The sequence below is a fragment of the Leptidea sinapis genome, chromosome 3, assembly GCF_905404315.1.
Source record: "Leptidea sinapis chromosome 3, ilLepSina1.1, whole genome shotgun sequence".
Lineage (NCBI taxonomy): Eukaryota > Metazoa > Arthropoda > Insecta > Lepidoptera > Pieridae > Leptidea > Leptidea sinapis.
The window spans coordinates 6,048,269-6,073,272 of record NC_066267.1 but is presented as its reverse complement, the minus strand read 5'-3'; the positions used below and the strand labels follow the sequence as shown (position 1 = coordinate 6,073,272).

General features: G+C 50.0%; 1 protein-coding gene across 2 annotated transcripts in view; it reads left to right on the top strand.

Moving 5' to 3' along the window:
• LOC126979378 (FERM, ARHGEF and pleckstrin domain-containing protein 1) overlaps positions 1–25,004 on the top strand; it is a 120,649-nt gene that overhangs the window by 74,234 nt on the left and 21,411 nt on the right. For both annotated transcript variants that reach the window (XM_050828633.1, XM_050828632.1), the window contains 6 exons: positions 2,154–2,241; positions 2,730–2,856; positions 5,503–5,665; positions 7,400–7,467; positions 8,552–8,732; positions 14,085–14,222. In XM_050828633.1, coding sequence (XP_050684590.1) covers positions 2,154–2,241; positions 2,730–2,856; positions 5,503–5,665; positions 7,400–7,467; positions 8,552–8,732; positions 14,085–14,222 — 765 coding nt within the window. The remainder of the gene's footprint in view (positions 1–2,153; positions 2,242–2,729; positions 2,857–5,502; positions 5,666–7,399; positions 7,468–8,551; positions 8,733–14,084; positions 14,223–25,004) is intronic.

Genomic DNA, 25,004 nt, shown 5'->3' with positions numbered 1-25,004 from the left:
TAATTGTGAATGTAAGTTTGTTTGTTACTCATTCTGGTAGGCTTCATAAGATACATAATAGCTTTAAGGGTAAATGTATACACTTTTATAATAACGTCCCAGCCACTGTTCAGGCATGGCAAAAAATGGCTCTGTCGTAAATCCTACTACTCCACAGCTGAATATCTTAAGTACAGGACAGCCTTGGACTAGATTATGATTATTTTATAGCAAAAGAACGCAAAAAAAGAATGCTGGGAGAGTTTGTTGCGCCGCTTCTTCTCTCACAGAGCGCCATTTTATTTCCGAAGCGATAGTTGTATCTAGTATATTAGAATTGACATCAAAAAGAATTCTAAAGGAATCGATTTGGAGGAAATAAATGCCTTTTATGCCTAAACCGCCTAAGCGACTGTGATGAAATTTATTACAGAGATACCTTTTATCGCGAATAAAAGTTCTAGCGGGGTTGAAAAAGGGGGTGGAAATTTATATGAAAGTTCATCATTATCGAAGATAACACCATGAAATTTTTAAATATTTGTTCTAGCGATTGTAAAATTTAGACCTGTGTGGGGTGAAAAAGGGCGATTGTATTAGCGCGTGCGCTAGAGCTGAGAGGAAGTGGCACGCACCAAGCTAGCGATGAGGAGCGCGGAAGAAGCGAGGAAGGATTTATGCGTTGCGTTACACCGAGAACTTAATGCGAGGCGATCTCAATCTCAATTATATATATATATATATATATATTATGCGTATATTGCGATTTGCGTGCGAACTTTGTTGCTTGGTGCCAATTTTGGTTATATTATGCGGCGCACGAGACTTCTGTCATTAGATTAACCTCTCAGATGATAATGAGTCTGTTGTCTATGATATTTATACAGGAAACGGTCTGCACTATAATTTGCGAAAGCGAAAAAAGGTTGTTGGCGAAGTTTTGTATTATTTGCAATGTGTGTATATTAAAAAATAAAAAATGCTACTCAAAGTTATTGCACGCGTACGAAGTCGTGGGTAAAAGCTAGTTTTATAAAAATATTTCATTGATACTCACACAGAAATTATCTGCCACAAACTAAGCATAGCCTGTACTACAAATGCCACATAAGTTTACTATAACATAAATGACTTTCTTAACGATACCACTGATTGGGAATGGAGCGACCGCTAGGCTAATTTTATTATTTTAAATAATAAATTTTAATATAACCATTGTACATTGCAATCGTATTTTTATAAAAATAGAATCCTGCTGAGTTTCTTCTCAGGTCTGAGGCATACTTTTTCGTATGTGTGGTAGTTTTTGACTTTAAATAAGTGATGTCATATCCAATTTTGAATAGAAATATTTGAATTTGAAAACGTTCATAAATAGATATAGGATAAGCTTAAAATACGGTAATTAATATTGATCTTTCAAACGGGATTCGAAACCGGGACGCTCAGGGTCACTAACCACTCTCTGTAATATTCAATTTAATGAAGTCTTTTAAGTATTTTGACGTAAATATGCTCTGCAATGTATAAAAATGTTATTATTTCATATCCATGTACTTACATATCATTTGCAGGGTCTATGACCATATCGGAAACCTGTTTTAATCAGTGGTTTTTAATTACATTTTGATAATTTGAATTAACCAAGTAAGAACGGGCCCTTGCACGCGATCATGGGAGAACAGAATATTCATAATAAATCCAATATATAAAATTCTCGTGTCCCGGTGTTTGTTACCAAACATTTCCGAAACGGTTGAACCAATTTGTATGAAATTTTGTGTGCATATCGAGTAGGTCTGAGAATGGGCCAACATCTATTTATCATACCCCTAAGTGATAAGGGTGACCCACGCCTAAGTATATTTTTTTGACATTTATTTTATTATGAATTAAAATTTTCGTCCTCCCACGATCTACAACTGTTTTTGCATCGCGATTCTTTTATTATTCTATTCCATCCACAAATGCGCTATAGTGTTGCAAGATGGCAATCGAATATAATAATTGTAGGGTAATGTTTGGTAGGTCTGAGAATCGGTTTCATCTATTTTTTATACCCGTAGAATTTTAATTATTGATTTTTTTAAATAATTTTATATGGCAATATCACTTTTGCTGGGTCAGCTAGTATTTATTATAAAATTTGAGCTAAGGAAGCGTTATTGATACAGTCATGCAGTCTGCTAATAGCATGGACATCCTGAGTGGAGGGGAGAGTGACGCCGGAGACACGCTCACTAGACGGAATAATAATAACAGGTAACATCTATATTTATTTAAATTTATTATTTAAAGTGAGCACTTTTATTATTCAATCTGACTGAGCCGTTACGCTCGGATATGTAACGCCCGTATGGCAAACCGTACGAGCGTTACCGTAGGTGAAGTCTGCTCAAGTCGACTAAGGAGTATTTGTGTGATTGTGGTCTTCATAAGGTACATGAGTTTTAAGGGTAAATGTATACACTTTTATAATGGTATAAATAAATTAAAAACAATGGCTCTATCGTAAATCCTACTACTCCACAGCTGAATATCTTTCTTCTCTCAGAGCTTTTTATTCGCCATTTGTTTCCGAAGCGGTGGTAGGCTTGAACTGAATAATTGTATTATAAAATAAACATTATAATAAGCAGCCGAAACTGCGGGCCACAGCTGTATTGTTTTTTCTCAAAAAATTTACTTCAGCCGACATTGTTTCACAAAATTTAGTTACAAAAAAGTCTGTAATGCAGTTTTTTTTTCAGTTTGTCTTCACGCATTACACTGGCCGAGGCTCCGAAGCGAAAGGCAGGCGACGTGACGTATTTCATAGCCAAGGAGCTTCTGATGACCGAACGCACATACAAACGTGATCTAGAATTGCTCACAGTCGTAAGTGAATCTCCAGTATTTGTATTATGTCATGGATATGGTATATATGTATTTATCTATGTTTAACTATGTACGAGGGGCGGTCAAAAAGTTCGCGGAATGGCGGGGTTGGCGGGGGTGAGGTCGCTCCTCCAGGTAGCCGCTACTTGAGTAACTCATAATTACTATATATGCCAATTTCTAGCCTAATTGGGTCATTAGCTTTCGAGTTACAAACGAGTGAACAAGTAAATCGGGAACAAACTAGCCACTATGGAGAAAATTGAACATCGCGCCGTCGTAAAGTTCCTCACCAAACAAGGAAAAACGCCTCAAACTATTTTGCAAGAGATGTTAGCTGTTTACGGAGACTCTGCTCCTGGTAAAACCATGATTTACAAATGGCACGGCCTTTTCAAGCAAGGAAGGGAGTCAATTGAAGATGATCCTCGACCTGGACGGCCCATTGAGGCCACTACGCCGGAAATCATTGAAAAAGTTGAAAAACTTGTATTGGAAGACGGAAGGTTGAAGAAGAAACAACTTGCAGCATCAGTTGGAGTATCAGAAACCACAATTTTAAATATTCTTCATCAACATCTTGGCATGAGTAAAGTGTGTTCAAGGTGGGTCCCGAGAATGCTCACGCCGCTGCAAAAACGTGAGCGCGTCAACTGTTCCCGCGAGTATTTGGACCGCTGTGGAGAAGTTAGGGAAGAAATTATGGCCCGAATTGTAACCGGTGATGAAACTTGGGTTCACCACTATGAGCCTGAGTCAAAGCAGGAGTCGATGCAGTGGCACAAAAAAGGCACACCACCCCCAAAAAAATTTAAAGTGTCGCAATCGGCCGGAAAGATCATGGCGACTATTTTTTGGGATACTGAAGGTATTCTTTTGATCGATTATAAAGAACGTGGTGTTTCTATAACGGGAGAGTACTACGCTTCCCTATTGGACCGATTAAAAGAAGCTATTAAAGAAAAAAGAAGAGGAAAACTGACAAAAGGTGTACTCCTTTTGCACGACAACGCGCCCGTTCACACGAGTCATGTTGCGACGGCTGCCATTCATCGATGCGGTTTTGAACAACTACGCCATCCACCCTACAGTCCAGACCTGGCCCCTAGCGATTTTTATTTATTCCCAAAGATGAAGAAAGAGCTGCGTGGAAAAAAATTTAGAGACGATGATGAAGTCAAGTCGGCGATTTCGGCGTATTTTGACGCCCAAGACAAAACCTATTTTTTCGACGGTATTAATAAGTTATATGCCAGATCCCAAAAATGTATTCGTGTTAAGGGGGAATATATTGAAAAGGAAAAATAACATAATGTATCATTTCATCTTTTTTCCCAGTCATTCCGCGAACTTTTTGACCTCCCCTCGTATATCATGTCAGTATTCCAATACTAGGTGAGTCTTTAAGGGAAGTTTCATCGAAGAAAATATACGATAAATGGTTTTTTTTTGTGGTAAACGCGCAAACTTGAGTCTTCTGGGGGTTAAATTTGACAAGGTTCATTTTACCCTATGTTGCGACCTTCATAAGAGAGGACTCGATAGATGACACAAGTTTCATTCGGCATTGGTTGACGATATTCCAAGAGCGGTGTGTGTAGATGCGGCATAAGTGTCGCTGTCTTGCTAAGTTATTAGTTTGGGGTAAGATAATAAGTGTCGTCATCATCAGCTGGAAGACGTCCACTGTTGGAGAAAGGCCTTTCTTAAAGATTTCCACGACGATCGGTCCTGCGCTGCCTTCATCCAACGTATTCCGGCGATTTTGACTAGATCGTCGGTCCATCTTGTGGAGGGTCTATCGGCATTGCGTCTTCCGGTACGTGGTCGCCATTCGAGGATTTTACTGCCCCTACGGTCATCTGTCCGGCGAAATATGTGCCCTGGCCACTGCCACTTCGGTTTCGCAATCATTTGGGCTATGTCGGTAAGTTTGGTTCTTCTATGGATCTCCTCATTTCTGATTCGATCTTGCAGTAATAATGGACCTAGAGGTACGGACAAACGTGTTCATTAGTAGCACGAAAGCATGGTTTTATTGAGGATGTGCTCATTAGTAGCACGTGTGTACTATAATGAGTATACTTATTTAGAGCGTGCTCAAAAATCAACCGACGTTTGATTTTCGAGCACGCTACCTGGGGCGCGGGTAGAAGGGGGTATGCACCGAGCGCGTCTGAACAGGTTTGCTTATTAGCATGCTATTATCGATTTGAGCTCGATCCGCGGCGGGTGACTGTTTTTGCGTCAAATTAAAATAAAAACGAAAATTGAACCCTTAAATTTATGTGTATGCTTAAGCGAGCATGCTTATTGCTGGCAAATGTGAACAGTTGCATGAGCATGCTCACTTTAAGCATACTTAAAAGCACGCTTTTTTTGAGCACGTCTGTCCGTACCTTAATTCCAGGAAAACGTTCCAAACCACAATCACGTCAAAAGTTAGTTAAGAACACAAAACTGGCCACGTGGTTCATATTAACGGACTGACAAAAAATGGCAGCTTTACTGTCACTCTTCAAATGAAATCGTGACTTAGTAACCCAACCCTCATGTACGGAATACACTAATGTTTGTGGCTTGGAGCGTTTTTCAGGAAGTATTCCGATTATTATAAGTGTAATAGTGTCGTGATTGTGATGTCAGACGTGGTCGTCCCGCGTGGGCTCCATCGGACGGACGTCGTCCGGGAGCGGCGAGGCGAGTGCCCTGGCCCGCGCGTGTCTGGCGCTCGAGCCGCTGGCGTTACCCGCGGGAGCGCTCCTGGCGAGACTAGACCGCGCGCTGGCGGCTGCCGGCACCGCGCTAGGTGAGCGACCACCTTTATAGCACTAGAACATATTGGTCTTCATTCTCCACTGCAGCGCTCTATGAGATCATTTAATGAGCTCCTTAATAATAATTTTGACTCCATGGATATGTTTGGGATGTCGGTGCTACAATTTAAAAGACTTTGCAACAGTGTTATTTTTAATAGTTTTTAATTACATATATGGTCTGCTCGCTTTACTCATATTCAACATAAGAAATAATTTGTATTTTTAACATTTATTAATCTTTAAATTACTTTGCGTTTTTTGTACTAACATTATCTTTAATAATACAACATAGCTGTACATACCTGTAAGAAAGCTATTCTGTTCATAATGTTCGTTTTATATTTTTCTTATTTTTGTTTAGTTTGAATAGCTTGTTGGTGTGTCTATTATAAATAAATAAATAAACATAGGTTCTCAACGTGGCCGATAACGCCCCCTTATGGGCGTTTGAGACTTTCGGGGGGACTCTAATATAATACTATATACTGTAATATAATATCTTATGTTTAAATATAATCGTGGCAATAGCTATTTTTAAAACCGCGACAGATGGTAAGTAAAATTATGATGGGGAGCTCTAGAAGAAAACAAATTCTCAAAGTGAGCGGTGAGCAAAATAAGGTTGAGAAACTATGTAGTAGAAGTATATCCACCACAAAACAGCGATACTTTTTAAGTAAAACACAGACACTAGTGCAGTGCAGGAATGTGAAATATACGTTTATTTCTTAGTACCTGCACGACCGAGCCTTGCTCGAATTTTTAAGACGGTACAAAACTTTATCACTTATAGGACATCTGGATTCCAACCGGGGTCTTTTGCTTTCCGGATCTACCGATGTCCCATCTGAGCTATTATAGTCTTGTATATAGTGGCGAAGTTTACCTTTGTATTCTAATATTATTGTAACGGTTACTCACTAAAACACATACATTTATTAAAATTTTTAAAAATCATGACAAGGCGACAGTTCTAACCATACGTTAAACAAAAACAGCAAAGTATCATAAAATAAATAACTAAGTTTGGTTTTAGTATACAGATTCAAAACTACTTATTTAAATTAATACTTCGCTGCAGCGGGCTGTAGCTGCTGTGCATTTTGGCACGTTCCGCCGCTGCTTAGAATTTGTAGCCGCCAAATGTGCGTGCAACACACTTTATATGTTAAAACTGCTCGTACAGCCATTCTGCCTGATACTGCCCGTGTTGATGTAATACTGCGACGAAATCGGGGCCCTATCGATACAACTCAACAGTTATACATATACAGCCATAACTGATTGGATGATGCCGATTATAAACGATAATAAACATTAACAACCTCACTAATTATAAGCGCCGTGTAAAGTTTCTCCAAGTTTAAAATTACTTCTCCCTGTCCTACAATTCTGTAGTGGCAGAGGTAAGATAAGGACAAAAAGTTTTAAACTTAGAATAACTTTACTTCCCGTTTATAAGTAACACAGCAGATACAATAATTGCTTATTCCGTCAAATATTTACCAAAAATTCGAGTGGACTCCTATGACACCTACATTCAAGTCAGTGTTGCAGAATCTTTTTTGGTCGTATCATTTCGACGTATTTTACATTTATTGGAAATATAAATATTTAATTTGTATGGAAAATATTTAAGTAATTAATTTAAATTTAATAAAACTTCGTACTTGTTATAAAACAAAAAAAAAAAATAATTATAAAAATATTGTCTCTTTTTCCAGACAACGAGGAACCTGAATACAGAAAAATAGCTGATCTGCTTTTTGACTACTTATCCAACACATATGATGTAAGTTTAAATATATATATATATATATATATATACAGGGTGGACCAAATAAATCCGTTTATAATTGGAATGATGATTAAAAAAAAACTAATTACAGTAGATCAAAACTGCTTATTGTTTTCGATAGTAAACAAAAGGGGAATTTATTTCTTAAAAATCACATCATCCATATGCAATCCTTCATTATTCTGGCATTGCTGCAATCTAGAGCGGAAATTTTCGATGACAGCTTTACATGTTTCTGTTGAGATGTTTTGGATTTCTGTGCGAATACGATCCTTTAATTCGTCAAGAGGGTTGGTTGGCTGGAATGCGTTTGATGGAAGGGGTTTTTGATCATCATGACATAGTGTGCTCCAATAACGACAATTTTGTCTATTAACATGCCCATTTAGGTGGAAGTGTGCCTAGTTGAGAAAAAAATGTTTGTAAAACTGGTGAATCGCTCTACCATTTCGTTCGCAAACTGCAACCTAGTGGAATGGTCCTGGGGCCTTAATTAATGTAGACTTAAATCTTTCTTGAGAATGTGGTTTAATACATCATTATCTTGGCACGTTAAGGACAGCACACCGCTTTCGAGTTGATAGTCCAGGTTGGTCACGGACAGACGATTTTACTCGCTCCACGTTTTCGGGGTCCCTCGACGTTCTAGGCCGGCCAGATCGAGGTAAATCCATTGTTGAACCCGTCTTCTCAAACTTGAGCACCCATTATTTAATTAACACACCTGATGGAGCTTGATTTTTGTGTCGTATCTTTTAATGATTGCAAAACTTTCGTTGAGCTAAGGTCGCAGAATCGTTGTTTCGATAGTACTCGCGTACACAAAATGCACGTTGACTACCGCTAAACGACGCCATGGTACTAAATTCCCATTGGCCGCTCTTGCAATGCGTAACCCCTCCACCCCCCTTCGCCGCCGTTGCTAGACGTGGCAACCGATTCAAATGTAAACGGACTTTTGGTCCACCCTGTATAAGTCTAGTATTTTGATATCCTATTCATTATATTATAGTGAACTTATATTAAGCTACAATTATATAAAATTTGATCGTTGCATTATCAATGCTATAAATTACAGGCCTACGCAGAATACACCGAGCAGGCAGGCGCATTGGTTGCCTTGGTGGAGAGCGCTCGAAGGCGAGGAGGTGCGGCCTCGCGGGAGGCCACAGCTTTTGAGGCCACCTCGCCGTTGCCGCTCTCCTGCCTCTTACTGAGGCCTCTTCATCGGTTGTTGCATTATTGCGACTTGACGCATGGTATAATTATTATAGCAGGGTGTATTCATATAGCAATCGATATATTTAAAATGGTACCTAAAAAAAGAATGACTACTAATGACTAATGGTTGTGGTACTCATAATTTATATTTGAACGTCGAAGAAATAGAAAAAATCAAATTGAATTCTGTTCTTTAAAATAGATGTTTAACGTGATATAAGGAGTTATGAAACATTGATTTTAATGAAATGGTGTAAGAGTTCCTTTATTTTGCGTGTTCAATACTTGTATTACATAGTCAGTGAAGAAGAAGTGAATCCCATGTCTGGAGAAGCTGAGCCTTCTCCTTTTGCCTGTTTCGCCTAGCGTCATTACGTATTTTATTTTTGTAATGTTCTGTATGGCCATAAAGAATAAATTTAGGTATTTATAAAATATTATAAATTACGCCTTTCTCAGTAGTCATCTTATATATACTCTGTGAAAGCTATTTTATTTTATTTTATTAGGAAAGCAAACAGTATTACATGACATAAATAGGTTACAAAAAATATACATCTATTAACCATTTACAGTTTTCGCATATAAGAGACTATAAGCGTGTTACAAATAATTAACAAAAATACAAAAAAAAGATCAAAAAGTAATACAATAAAAGTATATTGATATAAATACACGAAGACAAATTGAATGGATATTATAGTATTCAGGTATTTAGCAATCAAGAGAACACACACTCATCCCACGCCTCGTCAATGTACCTCTTAACGCGTTTGGTGACGTATTGAATATATCGAAATCTGGCAAGTCTACTGATATCTGATTTATTCCTTGTGGACACCTTATAAAATATGAATGTTGCCTGTAATTAGTACTGCAATGAGGAACGTATATAGTACATTTTGTCCTGGTGTAGTTATTGGGCGCTTTGATACCAATTTGTGATGTTAATTTAGAAGAGTCTATCTTAGAGTGAAGTAACTTAGAGTAAAAAACAGTATCAGCTATTTGACGTCTTATTTGTAATGGAAGTATGTGATGCCTTTTACATCGTATTATATAATCTGCATCATATGTATTACACTTATATTGTAAATATCTTAAAAAACTTGTTTGAATTTTTTCAAGTCTATTAATGTGAACTTCATATTGAGGGTTCCAAACCTGAGAACAATATTCAAGGGTGCTTCGAACATATGAACAGTATAGTATTTTAATGAGTTTTATGCTAGAAAATTGAGAACATATCCGTTTGATGAAACCAGAAGATTTCTTGGCCTCTTTAACTATAGTATCGATGTGTTTTTCATATGTAAGTTTACTGTCATGTGTAACACCGAGGTCTCTAATTTCATTAACAGAATTAAGAACAACGCCCTTTATTTTATATTTGTATTCTATTATATTATACTTACGAGAAAAAGTAATGGAATGACATTTTAACGCGTTTAGGTCTAGTTTATTAAGAAGACAGTATGCCTCAAATCTTTCTAGATCCGCTTGAAGAAGCTGACAATCTGAATCTCTGGTGATATTTGAGAATATTTTCATATCATCAGCATAGAGTAAAAAATTTGATGTTTCAAAGCAACCGCCTACATCATTAATATATATATTAAATAATATAGGGCCTAGTAATGAGCCTTGTGGCACTCCAGAACATACAGAAATCCAAGAAGAGGCATAGCCTTTTACAACAACTTGTTGAGACCTATTTTCAATGTAAGAGGTGAACCATCTGAATAGATTTCCATGTATTCCAGCAAATTGAAGTTTCTGTAATAGTGATCGCGGTGATCAATTCGGTCAAATGCTTTACTAAAATCGGTGAAAACAGCATCTACTTGTCCACCTCCGTCCATACCTGCAGTCGTGTAATCAATAAATGATAACAGATTAGTGGTGGTCGACCGATTCTGCATGAAACCATGTTGTTCAGGTATGAACGTAGATTTTGGAGAGCTGTAAACCTGAGTGTGAATAATACGTTCAAAGATTTTGGCAAATATACATAGCTTGGAGATAGGCCTGTAATTTTTAATGTCATTTTTATTTCCATTTTTGTATACAGGAGTAACGAAAGCGGATTTCCAAATTTTAGGTACTATGCCTTCATTAATTGATCTGATAAAGAGTATTGTCAATGGTTTAACAAGGCTATTGGAACAAGAGGATATAAATAATGGGTCGATATGATCTGGTCCCGATCCTTTTGTAAGATCAACTGACTTAAGGTATTTCCTAACTGTAGAATCATCAATATATACGGTGCTGATAGTGCTGCTATAAACAGAAGCACAATGATTAACTGTATGTGAGAACTTGTGTATGTTGTGGAAACAGGAGCCCCTATACCATACCATACCATGTGAGCTTTGATGAGGCTGTGAGAATGAGGAAATTAGACTGAAAGTATTGAGAAAAGAGATTACATATTTTAACACCTGTATCAGCTACATGACTCTCTAATGTTAATGTGGATGGTAGGGAATTGGAGCCTTTTTTATTTGATTTTACGTAGGACCAAAATAGTTTAGGATTTGCAGCAATAGAAGTTTCCATAGTTTTAATGTAATTCCTATGACATTCATCCTCCAATTCCTTAGCTCTTTTCCGTAGGATAGAAAAGGAAACATAATCATCGGTATTGCCATATGTGTAATATTTATTTATATATTTAAATTTTTCTTTAAGTATTTTTTTCAGAGGTCTAGTGTACCACGGTGGAAAAGATTTCACATTAATATATTTTTTCGCTATATAGTTATTAATTAAGTTATATAAGTGATTATAGAAACAGTCCACAGCTTCATCCAAGGTCCCACAATTTAGACATACATCCCAATCGATCACTCTAAGTGACGAATTGATATTTACATAATCACCTGATCGGCGGTACAGATATTTAAACCTAGGGCTAACCTTAAGTAAATCAGTTTCACTAGGAGTTAATGATATATAGAGAGACTTGTGATGAGCATCTTCCAGTACTAAGGGGTCTAGACAGGTTTTAACGGATAAGGTATTATTACTTAGAATCCAATCTAGTACTGAGTTGTTGATATTATAAGAACAATTGAACTGCCGCAAGCTTGCTTCTAGTAAAATATCAAAAAAATATATTTGCGCGTCTCTCTTAATACCTGTGGGATCGGGGTGATCATCATTATGGTACGTAGTCCATTGGATATCTTTCATATTGAAGTCCCCCGCAATAATAAAAATGTCATCAGGACAGATATCAACTACTAAGGATAGTTTATCTGTAAAATTTGATAGCTGAGAATTAAATTTGTAGCCAAGATGTTCATCACATAAATAAAGTACACAGAAATGTATTTTGGTCATACCACTCTTAGATTTTATCATCACCGTGACCCACAAGTCTTCGGCAGATGAGTTCCATTCAGGCTGAACGACAGCTGTTAATTCACAGCGAACTGCAATTAAAACACCTCCTCCGTATAATTCCTTAGTAGCTGAGTAATTTCTGTCTCGTCTCCATACTGTATAGCGATCATCAAATAATTAGCTATCGCTAATACTCTCTAACAAACAAGTTTCCGTAATAAGTACGACATCATAATTACTTAAAAGAAGGTTCCGTTTAAAAGCACTTGTTTTAGTTCGAAGCTCCCTTGAGTTCTGATAATAAATTTTTAAATTATTAATGGCCATTTGAAATTAATAATCTGAAGCACAATTATTACATCTAAGCTTAAGAAACCTACACCCTTTAAAGAACATTTTATAACATTAGTGACTACAGTTTCCAATAAAAAAATTATGATAATAAAATAAGCAATAGGGGTAAGTAAAGGTATTATTGAGCAATACACGTCCTTTAAGAAATTTACAAACGACAATTCACAGTCAATATTCTACGTCTTGAAAATGGGATAAAATATTGATTAATGCAAATATTTAAGCATATAATATATCTGAGAAAATATAAAATAACAAAAATGTATTTGAATAATGCAAAGATGTAGAAGTTAATTACTATTATACAAAGATAGTTAATTGGTAATTCAAAAGTACGCACAAATTTAATTATTATAATATAAAGAACAGCACTATCTAAGTAAGATGCAAGCGATAATAGTCCCGAACTATGCAAAGCGCTCGCAAAAATGTGCCATAAAGCAACGCTGTGTACAGCGAAACGGTGTGATAAATGCGCGTTACTTGATTGACTTACGTGCCGGATCCGTCTGCACACATCACTTCGACCGGTCTTGCGATAACAAGAACAAAGGTCATCGGATCTGTATGCATTTTTCAAGCTTCTTGCAGAGAAATATAAGTGTGTACTAAATATCGTAAAGAAAAAGAAAGTTCTTCTCCTTTGCTAACAATTTTGCTTTACTGAGCAGATTTTTATAAAATGGAGTCAAGTGGTCGTTAAGGTAGAAGTTACCTGGATTGTCTTTGTAACCAAGATCCGACAGCTTGTTTGCTTTTAGTTTACGAGCTGAGGCGATAAGCTCTTCTTTCTTATACCGGTTATTAAACGCAATTAAGATCGGTTTCTCAGTGTTGGGTGACCGGGTCGGTAAACGTGCGATATAGTTGATTTCACTTCTTTCCAAAGGTATGTTGCACAACAGGCCAATCTTTTCCGCTATATCGTATAAATTTTCGTTTCTCTTAAGTGGTATGCCCCGTATCTCCACGTTATTCGCCCTTGCAAACTGATCACGATCATGTAGCTCCTTTGTAAGTCTAACCACCTCCTCCTTTAATGTTGGAATCTCACGAACCACACTCTCAACGTTCACTATTCTGGACTCCAAGCCCTTGATAGTTCCAGAGAAGTCACCGATCAATTGGTGTGCCAGTTCTAATGAGTCCTTTAAGTTACTAACGTCATCTCTGATGGACTTAATATCCACCGCTAAAGAGGACAACGGTGCCAGTTTAACCATAATATTGTTAAGTTGTTCTTGCATACTGTCCAGTTGAGTGGGCTTAGGCGAGCTTCCACCTTTGCAATATGTGCACCTCCATGCAGCTCGACGCTCTGGTCCAAGTTTGCGGTACCCGGTCTCCGATATACCCGCACAGCTATAATCGAAATTACGCTTGCATCCCGCACACTGTACTCCGTCATTTAAATCTTTTTTACAAAGATCACACTTCATCACTTCGACAAAAACTTAAAAATGTTTGTAATAAGAGTATAAATTATAAACGAAATGGTATTGAAGATGAGTTAATGATTGCATAAACAAAGTGATTAACAGAGGAATTGCGACACTATTATTGTATAAATAAGGTTCAGTTTAAGTACACTTCTTAGGACACCGTACAAATAAAATGTGAATACGTGTTATTTGCAACGCGAATAATTGTTGTTATTTGTGAAATAGAATAATTCGTCTCCACAGAGTTGTGGTCGGCGCGGAGTGAGTCCCGCGCGCTGTCGGCGCACGAGCTGGCGCACAAGGCGGCGAGCCTGGCCCGCACGCAGCTGCCGCACGCGGAGAACCACGCCGCGCTGTGCCACCTGCAGCGACACATACCCGGTACGGACTGGCACGCACACATGTGCACTCAGGCTTACACGCACTCACTTGAACACGAGCTGGCGCACAAGGCGGCGAGCCTGGCCCGCACGCAGCTGCCGCACGCGGAGAACCACGCCGCGCTGTGCCACCTGCAGCGACACATACCCGGTACGGACTGGCACGCACACATGTGCACTCAGGCTTACACGCACTCACTTGAACACGAGCTGGCGCACAAGGCGGCGAGCCTGGCCCGCACGCAGCTGCCGCACGCGGAGAACCACGCCGCGCTGTGCCACCTGCAGCGACACATACCCGGTACGGACTGGCACGCACACATGTGCACTCAGGCTTACACGCACTCACTTGAACACGAGCTGGCGCACAAGGCGGCGAGCCTGGCCCGCACGCAGCTTCCGCACGCGGAGAACCACGCCGCGCTGTGCCACCTGCAGCGACACATACCCGGTACGGACTGGCACGCACACATGTGCACTCAGGCTTACACGCACTCACTTGAACACGAGCTGGCGCACAAGGCGGCGAGCCTGGCCCGCACGCAGCTGCCGCACGCGGAGAACCACGCCGCGCTGTGCCACCTGCAGCGACACATACCCGGTACGGACTGGCACGCACACATGTGCACTCAGGCTTACACGCACTCACTTGAACACGAGCTGGCGCACAAGGCGGCGAGCCTGGCCCGCACGCAGCTGCCGCACGCGGAGAACCACGCCGCGCTGTGCCACCTGCAGCGACACATACCCGGTACGGACTGGCACGCACACATGTGCACTCAGGCTTACACGCACTCACTTGAACACGAGCTGGCGCACAAGGCGGCGAGCCTGGCCCGCACGCAGCTGCCGCACGCGGAGAACCACGCCGCGCTGTGCCACCTGCAGCGACACATACCCGGTACGGACTGGCACGCACACATGTGCACTCAGGCTCACACGCACTCACTTGAACACGAGCTGGCGCACAAGGCGGCGAGCCTGGCCCGCACGCAGCTGCCGCACGCGGAGAACCACGCCGCGCTGTGCCACCTGCAGCGACACATACCCGGTACGGACTGGCACGCACACATGTGCACTCAGGCTTACACGCACTCACTTGAACACGAGCTGGCGCACAAGGCGGCGAGCCTGGCCCGCACGCAGCTGCCGCACGCGGAGAACCACGCCGCGCTGTGCCACCTGCAGCGACACATACCCGGTACGGACTGGCACGCACACATGTGCACTCAGGCTTACACGCACTCACTTGAACACGAGCTGGCGCACAAGGCGGCGAGCCTGGCCCGCACGCAGCTGCCGCACGCGGAGAACCACGCCGCGCTGTGCCACCTGCAGCGACACATACCCGGTACGGACTGGCACGCACACATGTGCACTCAGGCTTACACGCACTCACTTGAACACGAGCTGGCGCACAAGGCGGCGAGCCTGGCCCGCACGCAGCTGCTCACGCGGAGAACCACGCCGCGCTGTGCCACCTGCAGCGACACATACCCGGTACGGACTGGCACGCACACATGTGCACTCAGGCTTACACGCACTCACTTGAACACGAGCTGGCGCACAAGGCGGCGAGCCTGGCCCGCACGCAACTGCCGCACGCGGAGAACCACGCCGCGCTGTGCCACCTGCAGCGACACATACCCGGTACGGACTGGCACGCACACATGTGCACTCAGGCTTACACGCACTCACTTGATCACGAGCTGGCGCACAAGGCGGCGAGCCTGGCCCGCACGCAGCTGCCGCACGCGGAGAACCACGCCGCGCTGTGCCACCTGCAGCGACACATACCCGGTACGGACTGGCACGCACACATGTGCACTCAGGCTTACACGCACTCACTTGAACACGAGCTGGCGCACAAGGCGGCGAGCCTGGCCCGCACGCAGCTGCCGCACGCGGAGAACCACGCCGCGCTGTGCCACCTGCAGCGACACATACCCGGTACGGACTGGCACGCACACATGTGCACTCAGGCTTACACGCACTCACTTGAACACGAGCTGGCGCACAAGGCGGCGAGCCTGGCCCGCACGCAGCTGCCGCACGCGGAGAACCACGCCGCGCTGTGCCACCTGCAGCGACACATACCCGGTACGGACTGGCACGCACACATGTGCACTCAGGCTTACACGCACTCACTTGAACACGAGCTGGCGCACAAGGCGGCGAGCCTGGCCCGCACGCAGCTGCCGCACGCGGAGAACCACGCCGCGCTGTGCCACCTGCAGCGACACATACCCGCTACGGACTGGCACGCACACATGTGCACTCAGGCTTACACGCACTCACTTGAACACGAGCTGGCGCACAAGGCGGCGAGCCTGGCCCGCACGCAGCTGCCGCACGCGGAGAACCACGCCGCGCTATGCCACTTGCAGCGACACATACCCGGTACGGACTGGCACGCACACATGTGCACTCAGGCTTACACGCACTCACTTGAACACGAGCTGGCGCACAAGGCGGCGAGCCTGGCCCGCACGCAGCTGCCGCACGCGGAGAACCACGCCGCGTTGTGCCACCTGCAGCGACACATACCCGGTACCGACTGGCACGCACACATGTGCACTCAGGCTTACACGCACTCACTTGAACACGAGCTGGCGCACAAGGCGGCGAGCCTGGCCCGCACGCAGCTGCCGCACGCGGAGAACCACGCCGCGCTGTGCCACCTGCAGCGACACATACCCGGTACGGACTGGCACGCACACATGTGCACTCAGGCTTACACGCACTCACTTGAACACGAGCTGGCGCACAAGGCGGCGAGCCTGGCCCGCACGCAGCTGCCGCACGCGGAGAACCACGCCGCGCTGTGCCACCTGCAGCGACACATACCCGCTACGGACTGGCACGCACACATGTGCCCTCAGGCTTACACGCACTCACTTGAACACGAGCTGGCGCACAAGGCGGCGAGCCTGGCCCGCACGCAGCTGCCGCACGCGGAGAACCACGCCGCGCTGTGCCACCTGCAGCGACACATACCCGGTACGGACTGGCACGCACACATGTGCACTCAGGCTTACACGCACTCACTTGAACACGAGCTGGCGCACAAGGCGGCGAGCCTGGCCCGCACGCAGCTGCCGCACGCGGAGAACCACGCCGCACTGTGCCAACTGCAGCGACACATACCCGGTACGGACTGGCACGCACACATGTGCACTCAGGCTTACACGCACTCACTTGAACACGAGCTGGCGCACAAGGCGGCGAGCCTGGCCCGCACGCAGCTGCCGCACGCGGAGAACCACGCCGCGCAATGCCACCTGCAGCGACACATACCCGCTACGGACTGGGACGCACACATGTGCACTCAGGCTTACACGCACTCACTTGAACACGAGCTGGCGCACAAGGCGGCGAGCCTGGCCCGCACGCAGCTGCCGCACGCGGAGAACCACGCCGCGCTGTGCCACCTGCAGCGACACATACCCGGTACGGACTGGCACGCACACATGTGCACTCAGGCTTACACGCACTCACTTGAACACGAGCTGGCGCACAAGGCGGCGAGCCTGGCCCGCACGCAGCTGCCGCACGCGGAGAACCACGCCGCGCTGTGCCACCTGCAGCGACACATACCCGGTACGGACTGGCACGCACACATGTGCACTCAGGCTTACACGCACTCACTTGAACACGAGCTGGCGCACAAGGCGGCGAGCCTGGCCCGCACGCAGCTGCCGCACGCGGAGAACCACGCCGCGCTGTGCCACCTGCAGCGACACATACCCGGTACGGACTGGCACGCACACATGTGCACTCAGGCTTACACGCACTCACTTGAACACGAGCTGGCGCACAAGGCGGCGAGCCTGGCCCGCACGCAGCTGCCGCACGCGGAGAACCACGCCGCGCTGTGCCACCTGCAGCGACACATACCCGCTACGGACTGGCACGCACACATGTGCACTCAGGCTTACACGCACTCACTTGAACACGAGCTGGCGCACAAGGCGGCGAGCCTGGCCCGCACGCAGCTGCCGCACGCGGAGAACCACGCCGCGCTGTGCCACCTGCAGCGACACATACCCGGTACGGACTGGCACGCACACATGTGCACTCAGGCTTACACGCACTCACTTGAACACGAGCTGGCGCACAAGGCGGCGAGCCTGGCCCGCACGCAGCTGCCGCACGCGGAGAACCACGCCGCGCTGTGCCACCTGCAGCGACACATACCCGGTACGGACTGGCACGCACACATGTGCACTCAGGCTTACACGCACTCACTTGAACACGAGCTGGCGCACAAGGCGGCGAGCCTGGCCCGCACGCAGCTGCCGCACGCGGAGAACCACGCCGCGCTGTGCCACCTGCAGCGACACATACCCGGCACGGACTGGCACGCACACATGTGCACTCAGGCTTACACGCACTCACTTGAACACGATCTGGCGCACAAGGCGGCGAGCCTGGCCCGCACGCAGCTGCCGCACGCGGAGAACCACGCCGCGCTGTGCCACCTGCAGCGACACATACCCGGTACGGACTGGCACGCACACATGTGCACTCAGGCTTACACGCACTCACTTGAACACGAGCTGGCGCACAAGGCGGCGAGCCTGGCCCGCACGCAGCTGCCGCACGCGGAGAACCACGCCGCGCTGTGCCACCTGCAGCGACACATACCCGCTACGGACTGGCACGCACACATGTGCCCTCAGGCTTACACGCACTCACTTGAACACGAGCTGGCGCACAAGGCGGCGAGCCTGGCCCGCACGCAGCTGCCGCACGCGGAGAACCACGCCGCGCTGTGCCACCTGCAGCGACACATACCCGGTACGGACTGGCACGCACACATGTGCACTCAGGCTCACACGCACTCACTTGAACACGAGCTGGCGCACAAGGCGGCGAGCCTGGCCCGCACGCAGCTGCCGCACGCGGAGAACCACGCCGCGCTGTGCCACCTGCAGCGACACATACCCGGTACGGACTGGCACGCACACATGTGCACTCAGGCTTACACGCACTCACTTGAACACGAGCTGGCGCACAAGGCGGCGAGCCTGGCCCGCACGCAGCTGCCGCACGCGGAGAACCACGCCGCGCTGTGCCACCTGCAGCGACACATACCCGGTACGGACTGGCACGCACACATGTGCACTCAGGCTTACACGCACTCACTTGAACACGAGCTGGCGCACAAGGCGGCGAGCCTGGCCCGCACGCAGCTGCCGCACGCGGAGAACCACGCCGCGCTGTGCCACCTGCAGCGACACATACCCGGTACGGACTGGCACGCACACATGTGCACTCAGGCTTACACGCACTCACTTGAACACGAGCTGGCGCACAAGGCGGCGAGCCTGGCCCGCACGCAGCTGCCGCACGCGGAGAACCACGCCGCGCTGTGCCACCTGCAGCGACACATACCCGGTACGGACTGGCACGCACACATGTGCACTCAGGCTTACACGCACTCACTTGAACACGAGCTGGCGCACAAGGCGGCGAGCCTGGCCCGCACGCAACTGCCGCACGCGGAGAACCACGCCGCGCTGTGCCACCTGCAGCGACACATACCCGGTACGGACTGGCACGCACACATGTGCACTCAGGCTTACACGCACTCACTTGAACACGAGCTGGCGCACAAGGCGGCGAGCCTGGCCCGCACGCAGCTGCCGCACGCGGAGAACCACGCCGCGCTGTGCCACCTGCAGCGACACATACCCGGTACGGACTGGCACGCACACATGTGCACTCAGGCTTACACGCACTCACTTGAACACGAGCTGGCGCACAAGGCGGCGAGCCTGGCCCGCACGCAGCTGCCGCACGCGGAGAACCACGCCGCGCTGTGCCACCTGCAGCGACACATACCCGGTACGGACTGGCACGCACACATGTGCACTTTAGCTTACACGCACTCACTTGAACACGAGCTGGCGCACAAGGCGGCGAGCCTGGCCCGCACGCAGCTGCCGCACGCGGAGAACCACGCCGCGCTGTGCCACCTGCAGCGACACATACCCGGTACGGACTGGCACGCACACATGTGCACTCAGGCTTACACGCACTCACTTGAACACGAGCTGGCGCACAAGGCGGCGAGCCTGGCCCGCACGCAGCTGCCGCACGCGGAGAACCACGCCGCGCTGTGCCACCTGCAGCGACACATACCCGCTACGGACTGGCACGCACACATGTGCACTCAGGCTTACACGCACTCACTTGAACACGAGCTGGCGCACAAGGCGGCGAGCCTGGCCCGCACGCAGCTGCCGCACGCGGAGAACCACGCCGCGCTATGCCACTTGCAGCGACACATACCCGGTACGGACTGGCACGCACACATGTGCACTCAGGCTTACACGCACTCACTTGAACACGAGCTGGCGCACAAGGCGGCGAGCCTGGCCCGCACGCAGCTGCCGCACGCGGAGAACCACGCCGCGTTGTGCCACCTGCAGCGACACATACCCGGTACCGACTGGCACGCACACATGTGCACTCAGGCTTACACGCACTCACTTGAACACGAGCTGGCGCACAAGGCGGCGAGCCTGGCCCGCACGCAGCTGCCGCACGCGGAGAACCACGCCGCGCTGTGCCACCTGCAGCGACACATACCCGGTACGGACTGGCACGCACACATGTGCACTCAGGCTTACACGCACTCACTTGAACACGAGCTGGCGCACAAGGCGGCGAGCCTGGCCCGCACGCAGCTGCCGCACGCGGAGAACCACGCCGCGCTGTGCCACCTGCAGCGACACATACCCGCTACGGACTGGCACGCACACATGTGCCCTCAGGCTTACACGCACTCACTTGAACACGAGCTGGCGCACAAGGCGGCGAGCCTGGCCCGCACGCAGCTGCCGCACGCGGAGAACCACGCCGCGCTGTGCCACCTGCAGCGACACATACCCGGTACGGACTGGCACGCACACATGTGCACTCAGGCTCACACGCACTCACTTGAACACGAGCTGGCGCACAAGGCGGCGAGCCTGGCCCGCACGCAGCTGCCGCACGCGGAGAACCACGCCGCACTGTGCCAACTGCAGCGACACATACCCGGTACGGACTGGCACGCACACATGTGCACTCAGGCTTACACGCACTCACTTGAACACGAGCTGGCGCACAAGGCGGCGAGCCTGGCCCGCACGCAGCTGCCGCACGCGGAGAACCACGCCGCGCTGTGCCACCTGCAGCGACACATGCCCGGTACGGACTGGCACGCACACATGTGCACTCAGGCTTACACGCACTCACTTGAACACGAGCTGGCGCACAAGGCGGCGAGCCTGGCCCGCACGCAGCTGCCGCACGCGGAGAACCACGCCGCGCTGTGCCACCTGCAGCGACACATACCCGGTACGGACTGGCACGCACACATGTGCACTCAGGCTTACACGCACTCACTTGAACACGAGCTGGCGCACAAGGCGGCGAGCCTGGCCCGCACGCAGCTGCCGCACGCGGAGAACCACGCCGCGCTGTGCCACCTGCAGCGACACATACCCGGTACGGACTGGCACGCACACATGTGCACTCAGGCTTACACGCACTCACTTGAACACGAGCTGGCGCACAAGGCGGCGAGCCTGGCCCGCACGCAGCTGCCGCACGCGGAGAACCACGCCGCGCTGTGCCACCTGCAGCGACACATACCCGGTACGGACTGGCACGCACACATGTGCACTCAGGCTTACACGCACTCACTTGAACACGAGCTGGCGCACAAGGCGGCGAGCCTGGCCCGCACGCAGCTGCCGCACGCGGAGAACCACGCCGCGCTGTGCCACCTGCAGCGACACATACCCGCTACGGACTGGCACGCACACATGTGCACTCAGGCTTACACGCACTCACTTGAACACGAGCTGGCGCACAAGGCGGCGAGCCTGGCCCGCACGCAGCTGCCGCACGCGGAGAACCACGCCGCGCTGTGCCACCTGCAGCGACACATACCCGGTACGGACTGGCACGCACACATGTGCACTCAGGCTTACACGCACTCACTTGAACACGAGCTGGCGCACAAGGCGGCGAGCCTGGCCCGCACGCAGCTGCCGCACGCGGAGAACCACGCCGCGCTGTGCCACCTGCAGCGACACATACCCGGTACGGACTGGCACGCACACATGTGCACTCAGGCTTACACGCACTCACTTGAACACGAGCTGGCGCACAAGGCGGCGAGCCTGGCCCGCACGCAGCTGCCGCACGCGGAGAACCACGCCGCGCTGTGCCACCTGCAGCGACACATACCCGGTACGGACTGGCACGCACACATGTGCACTCAGGCTTACACGCACTCACTTGAACACGATCTGGCGCACAAGGCGGCGAGCCTGGCCCGCACGCAGCTGCCGCACGCGGAGAACCACGCCGCGCTGTGCCACCTGCAGCGACACATACCCGGTACGGACTGGCACGCACACATGTGCACTCAGGCTTACACGCACTCACTTGAACACGAGCTGGCGCACAAGGCGGCGAGCCTGGCCCGCACGCAGCTGCCGCACGCGGAGAACCACGCCGCGCTGTGCCACCTGCAGCGACACATACCCGCTACGGACTGGCACGCACACATGTGCACTCAGGCTTACACGCACTCACTTGAACACGAGCTGGCGCACAAGGCGGCGAGCCTGGCCCGCACGCAGCTGCCGCACGCGGAGAACCACGCCGCGCTGTGCCACCTGCAGCGACACATACCCGGTACGGACTGGCACGCACACATGTGCACTCAGGCTTACACGCACTCACTTGAACACGAGCTGGCGCACAAGGCGGCGAGCCTGGCCCGCACGCAGCTGCCGCACGCTGAGAACCACGCCGCGCTGTGCCACCTGCAGCGACACATACCCGGTACGGACTGGCACGCACACATGTGCACTCAGGCTTACACGCACTCACTTGAACACGAGCTGGCGCACAAGGCGGCGAGCCTGGCCCGCACGCAGCTGCCGCACGCGGAGAACCACGCCGCGCTGTGCCAACTGCAGCGACACATACCCGGTACGGACTGGCACGCACACATGTGCACTCAGGCTTACACGCACTCACTTGAACACGAGCTGGCGCACAAGGCGGCGAGCCTGGCCCGCACGCAGCTGCCGCACGCGGAGAACCACGCCGCGCTGTGCCACCTGCAGCGACACATACCCGGTACGGACTGGCACGCACACATGTGCACTCAGGCTTACACGCACTCACTTGAACACGAGCTGGCGCACAAGGCGGCGAGCCTGGCCCGCACGCAGCTGCCGCACGCGGAGAACCACGCCGCGCTGTGCCACCTGCAGCGACACATGCCCGGTACGGACTGGCACGCACACATGTGCACTCAGGCTTACACGCACTCACTTGAACACGAGCTGGCGCACAAGGCGGCGAGCCTGGCCCGCACGCAGCTGCCGCACGCGGAGAACCACGCCGCGCTGTGCCACCTGCAGCGACACATACCCGGTACGGACTGGCACGCACACATGTGCACTCAGGCTTACACGCACTCACTTGAACACGAGCTGGCGCACAAGGCGGCGAGCCTGGCCCGCACGCAGCTGCCGCACGCGGAGAACCACGCCGCGCTGTGCCACCTGCAGCGACACATACCCGGTACGGACTGGCACGCACACATGTGCACTCAGGCTTACACGCACTCACTTGAACACGAGCTGGCGCACAAGGCGGCGAGCCTGGCCCGCACGCAGCTGCCGCACGCGGAGAACCACGCCGCGCTGTGCCACCTGCAGCGACACATACCCGGTACGGACTGGCACGCACACATGTGCACTCAGGCTTACACGCACTCACATGAACACGAGCTGGCGCACAAGGCGGCGAGCCTGGCCCGCACGCAGCTGCCGCACGCGGAGAACCACGCCGCGCTGTGCCACCTGCAGCGACACATACCCGGTACGGACTGGCACGCACACATGTGCACTCAGGCTTACACGCACTCACTTGAACACGAGCTGGCGCACAAGGCGGCGAGCCTGGCCCGCACGCAGCTGCCGCACGCGGAGAACCACGCCGCGCTATGCCACTTGCAGCGACACATACCCGGTACGGACTGGCACGCACACATGTGCACTCAGGCTTACACGCACTCACTTGAACACGAGCTGGCGCACAAGGCGGCGAGCCTGGCCCGCACGCAGCTGCCGCACGCGGAGAACCACGCCGCGCTGTGCCACCTGCAGCGACACATACCCGGTACGGACTGGCACGCACACATGTGCACTTTAGCTTACACGCACTCACTTGAACACGAGCTGGCGCACAAGGCGGCGAGCCTGGCCCGCACGCAGCTGCCGCACGCGGAGAACCACGCCGCGCTGTGCCACCTGCAGCGACACATACCCGGTACGGACTGGCACGCACACATGTGCACTCAGGCTTACACGCACTCACTTGAACACGAGCTGGCGCACAAGGCGGCGAGCCTGGCCCGCACGCAGCTGCCGCACGCGGAGAACCACGCCGCGCTGTGCCACCTGCAGCGACACATACCCGCTACGGACTGGCACGCACACATGTGCACTCAGGCTTACACGCACTCACTTGAACACGAGCTGGCGCACAAGGCGGCGAGCCTGGCCCGCACGCAGCTGCCGCACGCGGAGAACCACGCCGCGCTGTGCCACCTGCAGCGACACATACCCGGTACGGACTGGCACGCACACATGTGCACTCAGGCTTACACGCACTCACTTGAACACGAGCTGGCGCACAAGGCGGCGAGCCTGGCCCGCACGCAGCTGCCGCACGCGGAGAACCACGCCGCGCTGTGCCACCT